This window comes from Marmota marmota, unplaced genomic scaffold (genome assembly GCF_001458135.2).
Source record: "Marmota marmota marmota unplaced genomic scaffold, marMar, whole genome shotgun sequence".
In the NCBI taxonomy this organism is placed as follows: Eukaryota; Metazoa; Chordata; class Mammalia; order Rodentia; family Sciuridae; genus Marmota; species Marmota marmota.
This window is the reverse complement of record NW_025999945.1, coordinates 64705-86721: the sequence shown is the minus strand read 5'-3', so window position 1 is coordinate 86721 and position 22017 is coordinate 64705. Positions and strand designations below refer to the sequence as shown.

Here is a 22017-nt window from a genome sequence, read left to right as displayed (position 1 = left end):
CACAGGTGCCTGTTTGTTGAAGTCCAAAAGTAATGTGATAGAGATAAAACATCTAAATTATTTCTAAGTAAGTTGAAATACTGAAACATCCATCAATATATATAAATTCAAGTACTCTTGGCTTCTTGAATTATATAAAAGACTACATATCTAATTGGTTCTTTTCGTGTATTTCCATACAGTTTTTGTTTGTAGAAAAATAATTCAAGATCTCCTTCTTTCTGAGTTGTTGTTTAAAAAAGGAAGGTCATTAAGATTTAAAAATTCTAATTAACAAGTGTAATTCTCTATGCAAAGAGTTTATCTGAATTCAGAAAAAGAGTGTTTAAAATACAAATTTAAAAAAGGATATGAGGCAGAAATGAACCAGTTAAGTAAAAAAGGAGAAGAGAGCTGAAATAGTGGGGCTTTCCCTGTTTCATACTGAACAGGCAACTCACATTGGCCAGGAGCCTTCTCCAGGGAAGGGCAATTTTAATAAAGAGATAAATATTCTCATGAGGACTAAAGGGGCCCAGGGGCTCCAGTGGACTTGAGACACTCAACCTACATTTCCCCCCAGAAGTCCTGGGTGTAACTGATGGTGGAGAACAAACTAATCGAAATTACATCTCTGGAGAAATTCAGGCTTGTTTATTTCCATAGCCATTGGAGTGTCGGGACCCACCTCCTAAACACAGTGTCATGTACATGCCAAGACGTCCTGTTTTGTTCTGGGCCGAGATCTTTGCCCAGTGACTTTTGCTCTGGGGTGGTTCAATGTTCAAGTTCCTCTGGAATAATCCCAAAGTTTAGAGATGGTCCTGCTGGGACTGCCAGAGAAAAAACCAGAACCACCATCATCTGAAATCAATAAGAAAGTGAAGACCAACGTTTGGGCAGACAGGATTCTAGGAAGAGCAAGATATGCCCAACCTGTATAAGTTTGCAAATCATCATATGCTAAGACGGGAAACACAGAAGGACATGCAGCCTATTTTCAAAAGATAATTAAGATCTGCCCACCATAATGAGGCAGCTCAGGACTTACACTCTGTGTACTATCAAGCCCTTAAACTGTGTGCCAGGAGAAGATGTCTGGTCCTTAGTATTGGATTTAAAAGAATGCATTTTTCTGCATACTATAGACTGAGGAATAAAAAATGTGTGATAGAGATTATGGGTTAGATGTGAGGTATCCCCTAAAAGCTCATGTGTGGCACAATGCAAGAACGTTTAGAGATGAAATGATTGGATTATGAGAGTCTTAATCCCTGATGGGGATTAATTGGGTAGTATCTATAGGCAGGTAGGCTATGGATAGAGGAGGTGGGTTATTGGGGATGTCCTTTGGGGGTATATATTTTGCACCTGGCAAGTGGAGTCTCTTCTCTGCTTTCTGGTCCCATGTTCTGAGGTGTTTTCCTCCTCTACACCTTTCTGCCATAATGTCTGCCTTACCTTTACCCCAAAGCAACAGAGTTGGCCATCTAAGGACAGAGACCTCTGAAACCACGAGACCTAAATAAACATTTCCTTCTAAAATTGTTCTTGTCAGGTCTTTTTGTTTAGCAATGAAAAAACTGATTAAAACAGTGGTTTTAACCTTGCAAGAGACTCTAGAGATGAGGCCTTTCCCACCCACGATGTCCTACCTTGCCAGACCCCAAACAACAGATCCAAGTGACTATGGACTGAATCTTCTGGAATGATGAGTCAAAATAAATATTTCCTCATTTTAAGTTGATGTTCTCAGGTATTTTGTCACAGAAGTGGGAATCTGATAACACAGCAAGGACACAAACATTTAATCACTTGCCAAATTTAATTTCATAAAAATGAAATTCACATGCATTAAGAAAAACGCACAAATAAAGGTAAATAAAGGGCAAAGATAAGTGACACATTAAAAAACATCTGCAATGCCAAATTGAATGAACTACACATCAATAAAAAGGTAACAAAAGTTCAATAGGAAATGGACAAAATATAAGAATAGGAATGAACAAATATAATGAAAGAAATGAATAAAACTACAGGAAACAGAAGTTGCTCTACTGCACTTACATTTTAAAAAATAAAAACGTTTTAAAAATCCATTTTTTTCTTGGCAAACAAAAGGCAAAAACAAAAAGAAAAAAGAAAAAGTTCTTCAAATCCAGGACTCACAAAAAAGAAAAGAAAAGAAAGAAAGGAAGAAAGGAAGGAAGGAAGGAAGGAAGGAAGGAAGGAAGGAAAGAAGGAAGGAAGGAAATAGATATCCCTAAACATAGTTAGTGGGGTGTAACTTGGTACAAACTTTCTGGAGGGAAATTTGATTCTTTCTTCTTGAAGTGTCAATATCCTGTTCACCTGGCGAATCCTTGGGTCAGAAGTGCCATCAAATAAGGAGGAGGAATTAGCAACCCGGGCAGTGGGTCAGGAGGCTGAGCTCTGGCCTGGAGGTGGTAGGAGGGCAAGACCAGTGTGTTCTGGATGGAGGGAGGGGGCCTTCCTGACTACTGAAGATCAGGGATCACCTCTGTCTCTGAGTCTGAAGGGGGATAACTTCAGGGTATTCACTTAGCCCCACAAAGACCCCGGGACACAGGCTCAGACCCGAGAAGCCCTCACATCCAAGGCTGCAGTGACTGAGCCAATCATGTAGCCTGAGAGGTCAAGAATTCCCCACTGCAGGTGCTATTCAGGATCCCAAATGACAGAGGACACTGAGGCTCACACAGGTAAGGACACTTGTAAGTAGAGAGCAGGAGCAGGCCAGGATGGGCCAATATTTCCCTCCACTTCTCTGAGATGGTTCTCCCCTGACAGTATCCTGGTCCCTGGTTTCTGGAGGGATTATTCCTGGGGCCAAAGTGTTCTAGGATCTGGTCTCTCTTTTAGTTCTGAGCCCATTGTGTTCTTGGCAGCCCTGGCCTCCCAGTTCTGCTCTGGCTTCTTAGAGGCTCCTCTGGGAAGAGTGTGGAGCACCATGGACATCAGCCCCTGTCCCTTCCAGGACCCCCAGGATCTTTGTACCTCCCTGTTCCCTGAGCCCAGTGCCTTCCTTTGATGGGATAGTGGGGGTAGTGGGCAGGGTGAGGCCTCTTCACCTGGTAGGTGATCTTGAGATGTTCTATCTTCTTATTGGGCCTGAGAGAACCTGGTATCCCACCCTGGTCCCCTCCTTCTGGTATACCTTGTCCCTTCCAGGAGGCCCTTCCTGATGTCTCCACCTCCATGAAATTGCATTTTTCTGCCTCTTATTGAAAAAAAAAATAAAAATAAAATAAGTCATTTTGTACTTAGCTTTTGGATTTTGTGCATCAAATTCTTTAGATTCCTGATTCGAAGATATTTTAATTTGTGCTTTCCTTATGTTTTTCTCTTCCACTTCTAACTTTCTGAGTTGCAGGTTGGTTTGGATGACTTCTTAATCCAAAATTTACTTCTCAAGAAGTTCTAAAATTTCCATTTTTTTTTGTTTTTGTCTTCAACTTTTCACTTGTTTCTAGTTTCACTGACAGCTAACTGCAGACAAAAATTTCCATTACTTGCACTTTTCAAAAAACCTCAAAAATTTTCTTTGTAATCCCAATGGTGAATTTTAATAAATGTTGTGTGATTGCCTGCTGTTATCAAGGTATAGATTTGTATTTATTTCAATAAATTAAATATTTAAATTTACATTGTACATATTTGTATTTTAATTATATCATTCAGATATTCCTGGGATTTAAGCTTTCCTTAGAGAAGCAACTGATAAGAGAGGAGAGTGATAATGTGTGGATTCTAAGGAATGGCAAATGATGACTCCATGCCTCCTTCATTCAGGCACGTACTCATTTCTTCCTCCTTTCTGCAAGGAAGTCAAAGGTGTGTGACTTTGTTGTTGCCATCCTTTGCCCCCTTTCCCTGGTTGCCAGGCATAGGCTCAATTCTGGGCAGAGCCCTGGTCAATGATCTCAGTGTTGTGACCCAGCCGGCTGTGGTGGCCCAGGGAGGCCTGCAGCCGCCTGGGGAACTAGCAAGGAGCTTCAGCCTTCCACACAGCTCTTCTGCCTGCGATCCAGGAGTCACTGTGCAGTTTCTTGGCAGAAGAACCTTAGGCATGTGAGACCAAGTATTGCTCTTCCTGGATCTCAGTGGGAGATGGGGAGGGTGTCATGGCAGGCAGTGTTGGATGGTTCTCTTGTTCAACCAGTGACAGAAAGATGTTCTATACAGAGGGACCAGGGACCCACCAGGCATGGTTCAGTTCAGTGCTAGTTCTAGTGAATTGGAAAGGGGTCATGATGTTTCACACTGGGATAGAAGAAGGCAGAAACTCAGAAATGTCTAATGTCCATCTTCTGAGCTAGAGCTACAGATTCAAGGGTCTCAAAGAAAATCTGGAAAATCTGGTCTGAATTTTAAATGTCTCCCAAAAGCCCATGTGTTGAAGACTTTATCGGCAGCTGGTGGTGCTATTGGAAGGGGGTGGAACATTTCTAAAGAGGTGGGGCCTAGTGGAAGGAAGTTAGGTCATAGAGGGTGTGCACTTGAAGGGGAGATTGGAAGCCTGGCTTCTTCCCCTCTCTCTCTTTTGCTTTCTGGTACCATGAGCTGAGCAGCTTTGTTCTATCATGTGCCAGGATGCTTTGCCTTACCACAAGCCTAAAACAATGGAGGCAGCCAACCATGGACTGAAATCATGAGCCAAATAAACATTTCTTACTTATAAATTGCTTATCTCATGTGTTTTGTTTCAGTGATGGAAAGCTGACTACAAGAACCATTTCCTCTTCTGCCAGGTCCATTCCTTGAACAGAAAGATCATGATCATCATCTCTAGACAGGAGATGCACACTTGAGACAAAATGGAAACACTGATTAAATGTGAGCCTCTATACACGAAGCCTCATGCAGTTTATGATCCAGATGGAGCATTTGTTAAGGAGTATTTGACCTCATCCTGGACACAGGATTTGGCTTCCTCTAAAACAGAAAGCCCTCACCCTGCTCCCTTTATGTCCCATGCTGGCTGCTAGGCTTTCTCCTGTCACCTCCTCCTCCATTCCCAAAGCCTACTTCCAGTGCACTCATGTGAGTTGTTCATGACAATAGGACATCCTCTTCCCCTTCTCCTCCTGGGGAACCCTTGAGCTGGCTTTCAAGATGGGGTCACTATCCTCTTTATCTTTCCTCAGGACCTGGGAACAACCATTCAAAAAATGGAAATGTGTCATCTTCTGGCTTCACTGAGCCTCCATATGACCCTGGTGGCCCAACTCCCTAGTCACCACAAGGCCCTGTTTTCTCTCTTTTCTTTAAATGTATTTTTAAATTATCAATAAATGTTTTAGCTTAAAAACTTTTTATGTGTTTTACTTTTTCTCAAATTGCATCTCAGCAGAGTTACAAATTTATGAATAGCACTTGATGAATTGATGCTATTTATTATATTATGATTTCTAGAACATACCAGGAGTCTATTTGAATTTGATGATGCAGACCTCTGTTTCTTAAACAACATGTTATTATCTATTAGCAGTTCAACCACCAGAGACTTTTGAAATGTTGGAATACTTTGTGCTGATGCTTCTGTGCTGCTCAGTGACAAAAGTAGAGGCTATTTGTTGCTTTCCACAAATGTAAGTTGATTTGATGATGGCTATGATGTGCTGACTTTGTGCAGGGCAGGTGTGTGAACTGAGGGCTTCCAGTGGCCTGGGCCCAGCAGACCAGCAGCCTTCTGACTGCCAGGACCCTGGCCAGGGTTGGACTGAGCTCAGCTGCTTATGGCAGGAAAAGGCTGGTATATTCTGGGATTCCTCGGCTCTGCTCCACTTCACCAGGGCATCTGGACCACAAAAGCCTGCCTGCCCCAAGCCCTGGGTGTCTGCTGCCTAAGGATCAAGTATTAGGAAATAAGTGTTGCTGAGATCAGCTGCCTGCTTGTACGGGACTGGGTGTGACTTATGGGCAAAGAACAAAGTCAGAGCCTCTGGGTAACATAGTGAGCAGTGTTGGGAGCTGAGGTCCAGATCAGGTCAGCCCGTAGAGTGGAAATCCTGACCAGAGCTGATACATGGCTTTGGCCATTGTGGGCAAAACATGCACTGAGGTCTTCAGAGAAACATGAACAAGGACTCTGTGGTCAGGCAGGGCAAGGTTTGAACCAGGGTCCAGACCCTTCAGGTTGAGCTACCTCTAGTGCACTATAGAGCCTCCCCCAGCCTCAGTTTCCCTATCTGTTACAGAGAGTAAAGATAGTTCCAGGCTTGAGGTAAGCCTTGTGAGGATGCGGTAGACATAAAGGTCTAGCTAACATCCAGTACCTCGCAGATTTTCTGGAATGGATAGTCATTCTTGTTCTGGGATGGAACAAGCAGCCAGAAGGGAGACTCTGTTCCTATCAGACCAGGTCATAGAGGAAGCAGGGGAAAAAGGAGAGAACTCACTGGGAGGCTTATATAATTAAACTGTCTCCTGTCCTATCAGGGCAGCTGATGCAAAGTAGCCCTCTGTGAATGTGGAGGGAACCACCCAGGAGAGAGGGATATAGAAAGTTTGCACAGTACCTCAACTGCCTGCAGTTTTTCATGCAGCCAGCAGAGGGAAGCATTGATCCACACATTCCCTGCGGATGGCAGGGGCTCCCTCTTAGGAATTGTGTGTGTCTCTTGAGGGACCCCGAGTTGCTGGAACAGATATATTACTTTATCAGTCCAACCAGATTTCTCAGAGCCTAGGTATACCTATGTTTCTTCCTGTCCCAGATAGTGCTCCTTCTATTTTGGGAAGTTCTTTTCTTTGCAGGTAAGGCTAATGCACACAAGTGCAATTCCATACAGTATTTGTAACTTGTGTGTCAACTGGGAGCAGCTGTCTTCATGCCCATTTTTACAGGTGTAAGACCTGATGCCCACTGCAGGGATCACCATTATCAATGTTAAGCAGAGTCCCATTGAGCATGGAGAGGACTTTGGCATGCATCTGTTTTCCCTTTTCTCTGCCCTGCCTCGGATGCTAGGCTGGTGCTCTGATGGGAGACAGAAAGGATAGCTGGCCACGCTGCTGGTGTAAGGAGAAGTGGTAGATAGCATCAGGCTCTGTTGGTATGGAAACAGTTATTTTGGGGGCTGAAATTCTCTTTTGGAGGAGGGCTTCAGGCTTGGGAACCAATTCTTAGTTGGGTCCTTCCAGACCCTTCAGCCTGGGGATACCAGCCCACATCCCTGCCACTGTATAGCCCATTGCTTCCTGGTTCATATTTATCCATAACACTGCCCTCAGGTAACTCTGTGTTACCTGTTACGGGTCCCTCTAGAGGACAATCTCTGCCCCTTTGCTCTGTGCTGACCTGTTTTTGTCTGGGCTGAGGGTCTTTCTCCCAGTGGCATGTGGGCAGCAGGTCTCGCCAGCTTGTAGGAGTGGCACATTTTCAGTATAGATCAAGTTTTTTCCACACCAGTCTTCTTCCACATGCTCAACCTGAATTGCTGTATATATCATCTTTTCAGCCCAATGAGGTAGATCATTTTGGTGTCTCCACTTTATAGATGGGTATCTGAGACTCCCAGAGGCCCAGGGATGTGCTGAGGGGTTGCCCATGCAGGTGGCCCCTCTGTCTTCTCCAGAGCCTTGCCCCACACACTGTTTCCATATCCCCTTGTCTGTGTTAGGTTCTGCTCTCCCTTCCTTCCTTGGGCTTTCTACCCTTACACTGGCACCAGGTAGTACTTGGGAAATACAGTGAAGTTGAAAACAAGCAAATGAAGGAAGGGATAAAGTCTGGGTGTCTCTGAGGTGGTCAGGTGGCACAACCTTGGGTCATACTTTAGAATGATGAGAACTTGTCAAGACTTTTTAAAATCTGATGCCTGTCCCCACATGACTATTTCCCACTGAATTCTGAGGATAGCAAAAAAAGGAGATGCCCATTCTTTAGGAATGTCTTTCTTTAAATTGGACCCTTGAGATATGATCCTGAAGGTTTGGCCCAAGCAGCCAGGGAGATGCTAACTACCTTGTTCACTGTTGGTCCATTGGCTTAGCTCCAAGGAGGCTCCCAGCCCAGGATTCAAAGCCCCTCACTGGGAATAGCCTGGGAAGCTTGCAGTCAATTCAAAGCTCTCTCTTTTCACAAAGTAAGTGGCCAACCATTTGTCTACATCCCCCAGGCTGGGGTCCTAGTGCAGCCCAACCTGTGGCTTTCATGGGGAGACAGGTAGAGGCAGAATCTCAGCCTGGGAGCTGCTTGAGGCAGCTGCCCGTGCTCTTTTTCTATCCTTTCCCCCCTCCCCTCACTTTCCCTTCTTCTTCCCCCACTCCTCCAACCTGTGGGCATCCTATCATTCTCTATTCAAGTGTTGAAAAACTGACCCATTGAATGACTTTGGTCCTTTTGTCATAAGTCAGTTGGGCGTATTTGGTTTCTCCATTCCATCTATCTGGTCTAGGCATCCATCATCCAGTCACTAGGATGTAATCCTTATATATTTTTCTTCTTCCCCATCTCTCTAATAAAAGATTGCTGGAAGTGTTTCTACATGAGAAGTAGAACTTGGTTTTAACAGAACTGGTATCCTATTTAAAGTATGGGGAACTATGTCACGGCTTGCATCACTCTTCCTTGACTTAGTCTAGATGTCCCAATCCCTATACAGGTAATTTGGGGTGGATGTGAATGCAAATTTCTTTTTTCACTAAACATAGAAAGTTTTTGGTCTCTCTGAGTGTCTTTTTCAGAGGAGAAATTTTTTGTTTAATGAACACAAACTCATCCATTTTTTTTCATGAATTATACTTTGAGATTGCATCTAAAAAGTATGGCTAAATCCAAATCAAGACTTTCTCCTGTGCGATGATCTAGGAATTTTATAGTTTCACATTTTACATTTACTCTACGATGTGTCTTAGGTTACTTTCTGTGAAGGGTGTAAGGTAGGTGTCTAGGTCCCCACCCCCCCATCACACGTGGAATTCCTGATGTTCCACTGTCACTGTTAGAAAGAAGACCTGTTCTCCACGGTGTCACTTTTGCTCACTTAACAAAGACAAGTGGACTATGTTTATGTGGGCCCATTTCTGAGCTCTCTAGATTCTGTTACAGTGATCTATTTTACTATATTTTCACCAATATTACACTCTCTTGATCACATTTTCTTTGTAAAAAGTTTAAAATTTAACATAAAAACATAAAAATCATACCTATTAATCGGGAACCATGTGATGTTTGCATACATGTATGCATTTTGAACTCAGGTAAAATATATCTATCTCCTCAAATATTTATCACTACTCCATAGCAAAACATTCAAAATCCTTTCTTCTATCTTTTTTTTTTTTTTGACATATATAGTACTCGGTCACTCTCTGTGGCCACCCTACTGTGCAACAGCACACCAGAACTTCTTACTCCCAATTGCAACATAATCACCATTGGACAAACTCCACCCACCCCCTCCTTCTTGCTCTCCACAGACTCTGACAACCACCATTAACTCTTAATTTCTATGAGATCAACATTTTTTATTTTTTACATGAGATAGATCATGTGGTACTTGTCTCTCTGTGTCTGGCTTTTATCATTTAATATAATGATGTCTATGCCCAGTTCTATTCATGTTCTCTCAAGTGACAGGGTTTCTCTTTTTATGGGGTGAATACCATTCCATTAACTATGGGCATGGTATTTTCTTTATCCATCCATCAGTTGACATTTAGATTGCTTCCCTTTCTTGGCTATTGTGAATAGCACCACAGTGAACACAGGAATGCAGATGTCTCTTCGATATACTACTTTCATTTCCTTTGGTACATACCAAGTAGCAGGATGGCTGGATCAAATAGTTCTATTTTTAATTTTCTGAGGAACCTCCATTCTGTTTTCCATAATGATTATACTTTCTTGCATTCTTGCCCAGAGTGTACAAAAGTTCTCTTTTCTCCACATTCTCACCAGCACTTTTGTCTTTTGGACCATAGCCATTCTTACTGAAGTGAAGTACTTCATAGTGGTTTTAGTTTTCATTTCTCTGATCAATTCTGCTATGGATGTCTTGTATTGTGTTTTAAATTTTGCTTAATATATTTTTTTCAGCTCAAGGATTTTTCTTGGATGCTTTAAAAAATTGCTTCCTTCTCTCTGTTAAATTTTTCTGTTGGAATATTGAATTGTCTCTGTGTTTTCTTGAAGCCCATTGAATTTCCTTAAAATGACTATTTTAAACTCTCCATCTGTGAGTTTTATCATATTGGTTACTATTAGATCAGTATCTGGCACTTTATTTTGACAACCTGGGGAGGTCATGTTTTTCTGAACATTTCCGATGCTTGGTGTGCACCATGATCTGTACATTAAAGGTTTAAGTATTCATTCCAGTCGTTGTGACCTGTCTGTTTTCCTGTCTTTCCAGAAATCTTAAACAGGCTGTTTATTTTCTCTAAGCCTATAGTCCCTTCTAATTCAGCACTACAGGTGTCCTCAGCTCAGGTTTGTTGCCAAGGCTACCATTGGTGCAATGTCACTGTTTGAACACTAGAGGGTGATCCAAGCCCATATTTGCCCCAAATATGCAATCGGTGTATTGTTCAGCGTGAACTGGTAGAGAGTCCATTCCCCCAAGCCTTTCCCAGATGCTACATTCACAGTCTCCAGCCTGTGGTTGAGTACCCTGGGATTCTATCCAGCTCTAGGCACTTATGCCACACCTATGGCTACCTACTGCTATACCCTGAACCCATTGCCTGCCAAGACCATAGCACTGGCATGGGGCCAAGGCCCATAGTGCCATGGGCTGAGTGGATTCATGGTGGAAGCCTGCTGCAAGCAACCACAGGTGATGCTGGCAAGAACAAAAACCCAATAGACTGATATAATGTGTTTCTGCCTGTCACTGGGGCTGCTTCACAGATTCTGTTCATAGGTGCTGGCGTGAGGTTAGAGGCTATTAGGATCTTTCCAGTATTAGTTTCTCCAGCCTGGCACTGAGCCCCAAGGCAAAGTCCTGTGCTGACTGCTTGTCCTATTATCAGTGAATTGAGTGTTGCTCCAGGTTAGGCAGCCTAAGGTTGGGGCAGTGGTGGAGGCAGTCCCTTGGTTACCAAAGCTGACTCTAAGCTGGGTGATGCCTGAGTCTCACAGTCATAAGAACGTGTTCATTCTCAGTGTTGCACCCAGGCCCATGCCATAGCTGGCAATGACATAGGACAAAACACAAATCCATCCCACTGGGAATCAAGTCTGTATCTGGTGCCCAGGGCAGGTCTAGAAACATCCATCTGAGAACATTGATCTGGGAATAGCTGTGTTACCTGAGATTGGGAAATGGGAGGTAGAACCAGTCCCTTGGCCATCAAGGCTGATGCTAAGCTGGTTCACACCTGAGTCTCCAAGCTGCAAGAACTCATGCAGCTGGGGGCATTTGCCCTAGGTCCACTCAAAGCTGACAATGATGCGGGACAAAACTCAAGTGTGCCTCACCAATACACAGTTCCCTACTTGGTGCAGGGAGAGGTCTGGGAGCTCTGTGATCTATGGCCTAGGAACAGTAGCCCAGGGTTTCTTCCTAGTGCCAGATTTCATCATGGCAGTCCTGGCTCTGAGATTCACCACAAAGAACCGTGCTAGCCTTCACTCCCTGCCGCCCATCAGGTGAGGTCCTCCTCCCCCATTTGCTACCTGAAGTTGGGGGATGGGTGGCGGAGACAGGCTAGCACAGTTCTAGTAACTCAGTCTGTGGGTATTGGCCTCGGGGTAGGGCTCCTAGGGCTCTGCTTGACACGGAGTCTCACTGTGGTGGGTCTGGTACTATGTTTTGAGTCTAATGTCTGCACTTAATTCTTTCTTCCTCCCCAAGCAGATGGTGTCCCTCTCCACACTCGAGTTGGGGGAGGGGTGATGCTGGCAACTCTTTCCCTGCTGCCTTCCTGAAAGCATCTTTTCTTTGTTCATACTGAAACCAGGCACTGTGGTCTCTCACCTGGCTCCTTAGCTCTTGTGAAGGTAGTTTGTATGTGAATAGCTGTTCAAACTGGTGTGCCTGTGAGGAGATGATCACTAGAGGGTCTTACCCAGCTCTCCTTCCTGTCTCATCCTTAGGTCCTCCTGAATCCCCTAGGCAGCAATGAAGTCTTCTCTTATTTCTTCTGCGGAAACATATAACTCACTTTGAACACCAAAGAAAATTTCCATGTTACAGATAGGTGCACCTTGGGCCACTAGTGCTAAATTCATGACAACTAACAGAAAGTCAGTCTGTCTTGTGCTGCCCATTGGAGCCTTCCATGCAGTCTTTCCAACCTCTGTGTGATCCTGGGCACCTTACTTCTTCTTGATTCCACCCCACTTCTCTTGCACCCCATGCCCACTTGATGAATGATCGTCTCATTTTGCTTGATGATTCAAGTAATCAAAAGATAATATCTTTACCATTTCATCACCAAACTGGCTACTTCCCTGTTTCAGCTCTCTCCACACTCTGGCTTCCTAGAGCCAAAGTGTACACTTCTGTGTTAAATCCCATATTCCCCCTCCATTCAGTGGCATCTCTCCAGCCATTTCCACCTCTGTTTCCTCAGTTTTTCTACTTAATTGCATCATTCTCCTCGATTGAAAGCATAGTCTCTCTGAAGAAAAGAGAGACTTTGGTTCACATGCTTTCAAACAGTGTCTCATCTCTTTGCTCCCTTTGAAAAGGAGACTCTCAGAAATATTAGTCTTCTTACTGTCTCTACTTTATCCTCTCCTATTCTCTATCTAATTTAGTAATAATACAAATACCATAGTTTGCTACAGTTTGGATATGGCTTAAGTGTGCCCCCAGAGGTTGATGTTCCAGAAGTTTTGTCCCCAATGTGGCAATGTTGAGAAGTGGTAAAACCTCCAAGGAGTGGGGCTCAGTACAAGGTGGTTAGGTCACTGGGATCACCAGCCTTAGGAAGGATTAATGAAATTCTCTAAGATCCTAGTTAGTTCTTATGAGAATGAATGAGTTGTTATAAAGAGAGCAAGTCTGGACCCTGAATCTCTCTAGCTTCCTGTCTCACCACACTATTCTTTCTCTCATATCAGTCACCATGATCCACCTGCCATGTTATGATTCAGCCTTCACTAGAGCTTAGCAGATGCTGGTGTCATGCTCTTGAATCTCGAAGCTTTGAGCTAAATAAATTTCTTTTCTTCATGTACCACTCAGCATCAGATATTTTGTTATAGATACAGAAAATAGATTAATACACATACCATACATTCATCATTTAAAAGTGAATAACTCATTGGCTCTTAATATATTTACAGGTGTGTAATCATCATCATTATCTAATTCTAGAATATTTTCATCACCCAAGAAAGAAACCCTATACCCTTTAGTAGTCACTCCCAATTCCTCTCTCCCCTTACCGCCCCCCGCCCCAAGGAATAATTTACTTTCTTTCTGTATGGATCTGCTTCTTCTAGACATTTAATATAAATGAATTCATATAATAATATGTTGCCATTTGTGTCTTTCTTCTTTCAGTTAGCATGATCTTTTCAGATTCTATTTGTAACATACTTCATTATTTTTATATTTAAGTAATGTTCCACCATATGGATTTGTTACATTTTGTTTACCCACTAATCAGTGGATGAACATTTTGGTTGTTTATGTATTTTGCTCTGAACAGCTGTGTACAAGTTTATGTTTGAACACCTAGTTATAGTATAATTGCTAATCATAGAGTAAATCTATGTTTAATATTTTAAAGAGCTTCCAAGGTTTTCCAAAGCTGTACCATTTTCCATTCCATTAGCAATGTATGAGGTTTCCAATGTCTCTGTATTCTCCCAAGGTTTATAGTATAGTGTTCATCTGTTTTTTTTTAAAATAGTCATCCTAGTGGAGGTAAAGTGATATCTCAATGTGTTGTTTTGTATTTCACTGATGGATAATTACATTGAACCTCTTTTAATGTGCTTTTTGACTATCTGTATATCTTTGAAGAAATTTAGATTCTTTTCTAATGTTTTAAAGTTGAGTTATTTGTCTTTTTACTATTGAATTGTAAAAGTTCTTTATATAAATATTTTCTCTATTTTGTGAATTGTCTTTTTGCTTCCTTTGCTAATTTATTTATCCTTTGATGCACAAAAGCTTTTAATCTTTATGAAATCCAATTTCTTTTCTTCCTGTTTTTTTTGTTTATTTATTTGTTATATCTAGGAATCCATTGTCAAATGCAAGCCATGAAGATTTACACTTATGTATTTTTAAAAGAGATTTTATAGTTTCAGCTATTATATTTAGATCTTTGATTGATTTTGAGATGATTTTGTATATGGTAAATGTGGGTCCAAATTCATTCTTTTGCCTGTGGATAGCCAGTCATTTCAGCATCATTTGTTAAAAAAATATTATTCTTTCTCCATTGAATAGTCTTGGTTCCCTTATTGAAAATCAGCTAAGCAGAGATGTATGGGTTTATTTCTGGACTTCAAATTTTATTGCTCTATATGTCTATTCTATGATAGTCTCATACTATTTTAATTACTGTAGCTTTGGAGTAAATTAGAAAGTTTGAGTCCTCCAACTTTACTTTTTCTTTTCAAGACTGGATATTCTCGATCCCTGCAAACTCATATGAAAGTCATTTATCTTGTCAATTTCTGCAGAAATAGCATTTTGATAGAAATTGGCTGTCTGCGGTTCAATTTGGTAATTAAATAATATTAAGTGTCTCAATTCATAAATATGGTATTTTCCATTTATTTAAGTCTTCTTTAATTTTACTTAATAATATTCTCTAGGGGCTGGGAATGTGGTTCCATGGTAGAAATGCTTGCCAAGTGTGTGTATATGTGTGTGTGTGTGTGTGTGTGTGTGTGTATAGTTTTCAGAGTGTATATTTTTTCTTTATTAAATTTATTCTGTAACTATTTTATACTTTTTGATGCTATTGCAAATGATAAGAGGAATAGACTTTTTACATTATCCTTTTTAAAAACAAAATGACAAGTTCAGTACAGTGGTCCATACCTATAATCCTAGTGACTCAGAAAGCCAAGGCAGGAGGATCACAAGTTCGAAGCTAGCCTGGTTAACTTAAGGAGACCCTATCTCAAAATAAAAAATAAAAAGGGCTGGGGAGGTAGCTCAGTAGTAGAGCATCCCTGAGTTCAATTCCCAGTATCACAAAATTAATCAAGTAATTAATCAACTTATTAACTAAAGTACAAATGAAATGACATTTATTTGAGAGGCACCAATGTGATATGTATGTAAGCATGTATGCATATAAAAATATGTAATATATGTGTGCATGTGTGCATATGTGTGTATATAAAATTTATTTATTTAATATGCTGGCTGCATCAGGGAAGAAAAACCTGTACTCTCTTTCCCTTCAGGTTGTTGATCTGGGCCCAAACTCCTGAGATTAGAAGATACTTTGAAATAAATATAATCAGTAAATTAATTTATGCTGCCCTTTTTCCCCCTAGATCAAATAGAACAAGCACATCCTCTCTGACTCAGGGAGGATATTTCTGAAGTTAAATTTATGCTGTATTAGAGAAGATCTGGGTGATCTGGGAAATCCAGGAAGTTCTGAGCCTCAGTTGACTGAAGTATCAAATGAGGATTTATTTCCTAGATTTACTTTAGAGTTGTGATGATTCCAAAATACAGAAAACTCAAGAGAGCTACATATGGACACCTCACCTGGCTGGAGCATAGGGCAGTTGGAGAAGGGGAAGTCCAAGAGTTCCCTGAACAGCTGTGAGAGGTCTCAAAGCTGTACAGATGCCATGCCCCAACCTCAGGAAGAAGGCATGACTTCCACTTTACACCTCTTCCATCTTAACTTCACTCAAACTTACCTAAGTGTCTTCTTTCTGATATCAAACACATTGAGTGAGGAGCGCTTCTGCACGGGAGGGAGTAGAACTCTGTCTGAGGTGGCTTGGTGTGGACTGCCTGAGCCTGGCCATGTGAAAGGGACATCCCCACAAAGGAGGATCCTGATGTGGATGTTGGACCACCGAAGTGGGCAGGTGGCACAGTCATAGGGTGTAAGGCCCTAAGGAGAGTAAGGAAGTTACAGGAGAAGGCCAAATACCTGGAGAGCATGTCAGAGCCTAGGCCAGGTGAGGAGAGTGTGTACACAGCAGTGACTTGGCATGGGCTATCAGGACTCAGCAGTACTAGAGCAGAGAAATATGTTATTAATGACATTCCTTAGATTTGCTGGAGCAATGTGCTAACAACTTGTAGATTGTTTAAGATTTTCTATAGATAATGCACCCCCTTAATCCCTGCATCTTAAGTAAACAACTTCCCACTGCTGGCCTTTGGTATTCCTCAAGCCAAAGTTTATATGGATAAAAATAAATAAGTGGGGGGAAAAAGAAAATTAAGTGAGAAATGGGACCTTTACAGAACTTCAAAATACCTCCCCACAAATAGTTCTCATGTTAAAAAAAAAAAAGAACTTGGTACAGAATCCTGGCACATAGCAAATGATCAAAGTAGACATCACCAGGATCTGAACAAATTGAAGTCACATGCCACCCGATGAGAAGGAGAATGCACCATCATTTTCATGGAATCTGAATCCAATCATGAATTCTTAAGGGGAAAAAAAAAAACCCAAAGTGAGAGTCATTCTACACAGTAACTAACCAGTAATCTCCAAAAAGTGTTAAGACCCTGAAAGTTAAAAAAAAAAAAAAGATTGAGGCACTATTTTTTATTTAAGGAGACTAAAGAGAAATGACAACTAAATGGGGCACATGATTATGAATCCTTTTCCTGTAGAAGACTTTACTGGGGCATTTGGTGAATTTTGCATAGGATCGAAGGTTATTTGGAGATAGTATACACTGTATCTGCAACTTTGGTATTGATTCAAAATAAAGAAAAGAAAAAGAAGGTTCCAAAATTTATATAACCCTATCGGGGCCACATGGGTGGTAAGTGGCAGCTCCAGGCAAACTCAGGTGTGTCTGCCTCCTAAAGCTTCACCCTCCTTGCAAACCACTGGCCCTGGACATCTCAGGTAGTCTCTCTTCTTATTCAGCTGCACCTGGATTTGCTCCCCACCTACCTCAGCTCTACACTAGACATGGCTACCCCATCCACACCTATCCATAACCCACCTGAAGGGCATGTAGCAGCAGCACCAGGGCAGCTGAGAGTACTCAGTGATTCAAGGGGGTGCCACCTGACTTCCTGTCCTAGGAGTGAGGTAGTGTCAGCTGAGCTTCTACTGCCTAGAAGTTCTCCACACTTCCCAAGAATTTCAAGATTTTTCAAACTACATAGTAGGAAGCCTGGGGATTTTCCTTGTCTTGGTTCCCTGTGGTTACCATCTTTGCAGTTAGGAATTCCTTCTTTCTTAAGCAAGTCTAATAGAATATCTCATTAATTAGGATTTTAGATATCATTTGATCACTTAAAATCATCACCTTAAGATGGGAGGGGAGGGGAGGGGGGATAGTAGGGGATAGGAAAGGTAGCAGAATACAACAGTCACTAATATGGCATTATGTAAAAATGTGAATGTGTAACCGATGTGATTCTGCAATTTGTATTTGGGGTAAAAATGGGAGTTCATAACCCACTTGAATCAAATGTATGAAAGATGATATATCATGAGCTTTGTAATGTTTTGAACAACCAATAAAAAAAATCATCACCTTTGCAGTTACCTGATATCACCTATGGCCCCAAACAGAAACTGATGCTCTCCTGTGAACTTCCAGGCACTGTCCTGTCTCCCCACGGCTGAACCAGCTGGGACAGAGGAAAACGGAACATGCCACCTGTTTATCTGTCACTCTGCTCATATACCTACCAATTCAGCCACAAGGCCACAGAGGCAGGGGCTGGTAATCCTGGGGACTCAACAGTGAACAAACCAAAGGACAGACAGTATTCTCCAGTTCAAACTGACCACCCTAAACTAGAGCCACCAGTCTCTGTACTGTTTGAAACCAAACCAGGAACCAAATGCACCTCCATCACTACCTAGGTAAAAGATTTCATCCTTTACTGTAGAAAAGTTGTTAGGAATAGAGTGAGTGACCTCAGGCGGAGGGAAATTCCCGTTCTTACAGATCTGGAGTTTTTCTTTAGGGATTCTGGGCTCTCTTCAAGTGTTCCTCCAGCCTGAGGGCTCTGTGGGGGAAATGTGATATGTACATGAGAGGCCCTCCAGGAAGGAGAGGCTCTTAAGATAGGGGCCTCTCAGGGACTGGGAGGAAGCCTGTCAGCCCACATCCCTATAAATGGTGCTCTCCACTCTGACTTGGAGGCAGAGATCCACCAAGACGGAAGCCTGTGTGTGGGTAAGCTGAGCCCCCATTCCCTGGTATATGGGTATATGGGCCCTCTCTAGCATAAGGATTCCAGGACCAGCCTAAGAGCCACAGTACTAACTAAGGTCCTGAGAAGGAAGGGGTTCCCCATCATTGACTGCTATATAGGGGATAGGCCATGGACCCTGGTCATATCTATCCATTCTGAGGTCCATGATTCCTTAGAACCCAAAAAGAGGGTAACTGGGAATTTTGAGGGACATATGGATTGCATTCCCATATCAGGGAGTGAAGGACAACTGGAAGGGATGGGTCTGGATTGTAAACACTGAAGTTCATCTGTAGGTCAGAGAGGTGCAATGAATGCCTCAGGGCCACACTGGAACATGCTAACAGAGAAGACACTCTGTGAGAACCAGGCTGCTGACTTTCCAAAGTTCTACCCCTCACCTGCCCAAGGACCACACTACCTCAGATCAGAGGCATGAGATATAAGACCAGGCTAGATACTGGATGATGCTGGGAATTCCTGTGCATGGATACTTTGGGTCTTCAGTTCTTCCCAGTACTCTTATTTGGACTGGATTGGCCCTCAGACTCTGCCATATTCCTGAGTTCTAACAAACACAGCAAATGTAAAGGGTTAAGGGGAGACATTTGCAAATTCTGCAGATGGGTCAGTGGCCCTTCTCTCCAGCAGGAGAAGCAGCTGGGACAGAGCCATGTTGCTGTGCACTTTGGCCCTCACCCTCACCTTGATGGCAGTTTCTGGCATCATGAGCAATGGGACAGAAGTCTGTGTTGGAAGCCCGGGTATCCCTGGCACTCCTGGATCCCATGGCTTGCCAGGCAGAGATGGGAGAGATGGTGTCAAGGGAGACCCTGGACCTCCAGGTATTGTGTTGGAGACCCCATCCTCCACTGAGGGGCAGGGACACATTTTTTAGGCCCCTTTGACCAGGGCTGTATGTTGGGTTTCAAGACTCATTTGGCTGGGACAAAGTGGGGGTTTCCTAGGGCACTTAAGCTGGAGTATCTGGAGAGTATATCCTCAAAGTGCCCATACAATGTTAAGTGAATTCACTCAGATTGAAGTTGAGGTCCACACAACCATGTCCTCTTCTCTCTACAGGTCCCATGGGCCCTCCAGGAGGAATGCCAGGTCTCCCTGGGCGTGACGGGTTGACTGGAGCCCCCGGTGTCCCTGGAGAGCGTGGAGACAAGGGGGAGCCTGGTGAAAGGGGCCTTCCAGGTGAGTGGGAGCCAGGGGAGAGGATGGGCAGGGGGACATGCACATAATGTCTATGCAGTCAGCAACATGGGGTAACAGAGGTGCCTGTGGCATACTGCTCAACCTAATTAATTAATGATATGTGAGGTTGAAGACAGAAGTCAGAGGTGTTCAAGTTACGTGGTCACAATTCAGTGACCGATGGGTATAGGAAGTGTTCCATGCATTGTGACTGCTTATGGAGAGATAAAAGGTGTCAGGTGAAGGAAGAGGGACAACACTGGGAGTCATAGCCCTCCATGGGACTGAGGCTCTTGGGCATTCTGAAAGGTATACAGGGTTATGTGCATGAGGGATCCAGGAAAAGGTTATGATCAGGAGTCCCAAGTGTGCAAGGGAACTCCATAGCTCTGAATACTATCAAGATCTATCAGGAGAATGCAAAAGCAATCATATTCATTCTGGGTGGAAGGTGAAGGAGAGGACCCTTTCTAGAGGTCAGAAAAGCACTCAAAGGTGGGCAAGCAGAACCATTCAGGAGATATGACATGAAAGAAGAGTAGAAAGAGGTTCATCAGGGGCACAACTGCATTAAAGGAAGATAGGTGTTTACAGAGTATGGAAACATTCCACATTGTGGACCCTCATGCCTGCACAGGGGATGCGGACAATTAGAGGGCAGGGTTCCAGGGTTACAGTGGGCAAAACATCTGTGGGCAGCAAGTTGGGATCTTGTCTGCTTGCCCCTCATCCTGGTGGGGGTCTCTCCATAGGATTTCCATCTTATCCAGATGAGGATCTCCAAACCATGCTTCAGGAATTCAGGCATCAAATCTCGCAGTCAATGGGAGGTAAGGGGACTCCTTGGGGGCACAAAGGGCAGAGTTACCCCCAGCTTCTGGAGACTATAGACCTGAAAAACAAGTGTGAATCTGCAGGTTTGAGATAAGGAATGATGCTTTCCTTTTCTGAAGTCTCTGAATGGTCCAGAAAAGAGAGAAGTAGACACAGATTTGCTCCCAATTTCCTAGGAGAGCATGTTCTCTGCCTATCCTGCTTTCTCTTGCATCCCAGAAAAATTCACAGTTCCTGGCAATAAGTAAATGTTAAGGAGATGAATGAATGAATGAAAAGATGGATGGATGAAAGCAGAGAGAGGAATTTATAAAACTGATTGGAAGAGGAAGGGAAGGAAGAGAGAGGCAGAGACAAAGAGATTGGAGAGAGCCTAATGGTAGAGACCCTGAGGAGGCAAGATGGATATGGAGACAGAGGTTGGTGGCCTAACCCAGATTCCTCTGCTCTTAGTCCTCAGCTTGCAGGGGTCCATGCTGGCAGTTGGAAAGAAGATCTTCTCCACCAATGGGCAATCGGTCAACTTTGATGACATTAGTGAGTCTTGTGCCAAAGCAGGTGGCAACATTGCTGCCCCAAGGAATCCAGAGGAGAATGAGGCCATTGCAAGCATTGTGAGGAAGTACAACACTTATGCCTACCTGGGCCTGGTTGAGAGCAACACTCCTGGAGACTTCCGTTACCTGGATGAGACCCCTGTGAACTATACCAACTGGTATCCCGGGGAGCCCAGGGGTCGGGGCAGAGATAAGTGTGTGGAGATGTACACAGATGGGACATGGAATGATAAGAACTGCCTGCAGTACCGTTTGGCCATCTGTGAGTTTTGAGCAGACATTTAGGCCACAGGGTAGACAGGATCCTGCATGGCAGCCTCCATCAAAATTTATTTTTAAATTTAAATTTCAACAAAATGTATTTGTGATTATTAGATCCAAAGGCACTCTTAATCACTTCATTCCCCAGATGGTTCCTAACTCTTCTCCTATAATCACTAATCCTTGACACTGCCCTGGGAGCCCCTTCTCAGCACTGCAACTTAGATATCCTCCACTCCCGACCTTGAACTTCACTATGAGACAGAGATGGAGAACAATTTGTTCTTCATCTTCTCCAGTTTTTTTCATATATAAATGGCAACCATGAGGCCTCGAGTTAGAAAAATCCTCTAAAATCACAGAGTGCCTGCTTCCTGCTCCTCTAATCTTCCCCTGAAACTCTCCCCTTTCCCAGTCCCATGAAAATTTATAAATCTTGGTTAAACACAGTGATAAAGATAGACTTCCAGAAAATTACAAATGTGAGGAGCTAAGGTCACCTTCAGGATTACTCAGCACCCTGGTTCTCTGGGGCATACCTGCTCTCTTCCATGAGGCTAGAGAGCCAGAGGGTGGCCCAACATGGAGCTGATAGAACTTAGTCTTCCAGATTGGTAATCACTCCCTTGAGTTTTCGGGTTCCTGCTCAACCACTGATCAACAGAAACCAGCCTAGGCCTCTAATGAAGAACCTTCCCACCCCAGGCCTGACCAAAGTAGCTTCCTGCTGATCCCCACCTCACCTCAGATCTCCATGAGGCATTTACACTATCAACCCCAGCACTGGCTCTGCTTTCTTCTTTAATTTCATTCAATCAGGATTTCATTAAAATCAACTGTGCATAAAATCTTGGGCTCTGTCTTGGTGTGGG

General features: G+C 43.1%; 1 protein-coding gene and 1 long non-coding RNA gene across 5 annotated transcripts; one reads left to right on the top strand and one right to left on the bottom strand.

The window, feature by feature from the left end:
* Positions 1–3952: 3952 nt before the first annotated feature.
* Positions 3953–19489, bottom strand: LOC125616417. The gene is made up of 3 exons (XR_007347045.1): positions 19353–19489; positions 15645–15648; positions 3953–3964 (listed from the first exon to the last, which is right to left on the bottom strand). It is a non-coding gene; the product is annotated as an uncharacterized LOC125616417 (long non-coding RNA).
* Positions 18121–21993, top strand: LOC107154415 (pulmonary surfactant-associated protein A-like). 4 transcript variants are annotated; one of them, XM_048801662.1, is made up of 5 exons: positions 18121–18271; positions 18939–19135; positions 19374–19493; positions 20264–20323; positions 20781–21993. In XM_048801662.1, the coding sequence occupies exons 2-5, from the start codon at positions 18964–18966 to the stop codon at positions 21155–21157; spliced, it is 729 nt and encodes a 242-aa protein (XP_048657619.1). In that variant the 5' UTR covers positions 18121–18271; positions 18939–18963; the 3' UTR covers positions 21158–21993. The 4 variants fall into 4 exon arrangements, with proteins under 4 accessions (XP_048657619.1, XP_048657618.1, XP_048657620.1 ...); XM_048801661.1 differs by having other exon boundaries at positions 20246–20323; XM_015500033.2 differs by having other exon boundaries at positions 18123–18271; positions 18942–19135; positions 20246–20323.
* The last annotated feature ends 24 nt before the right edge of the window (positions 21994–22017 follow it).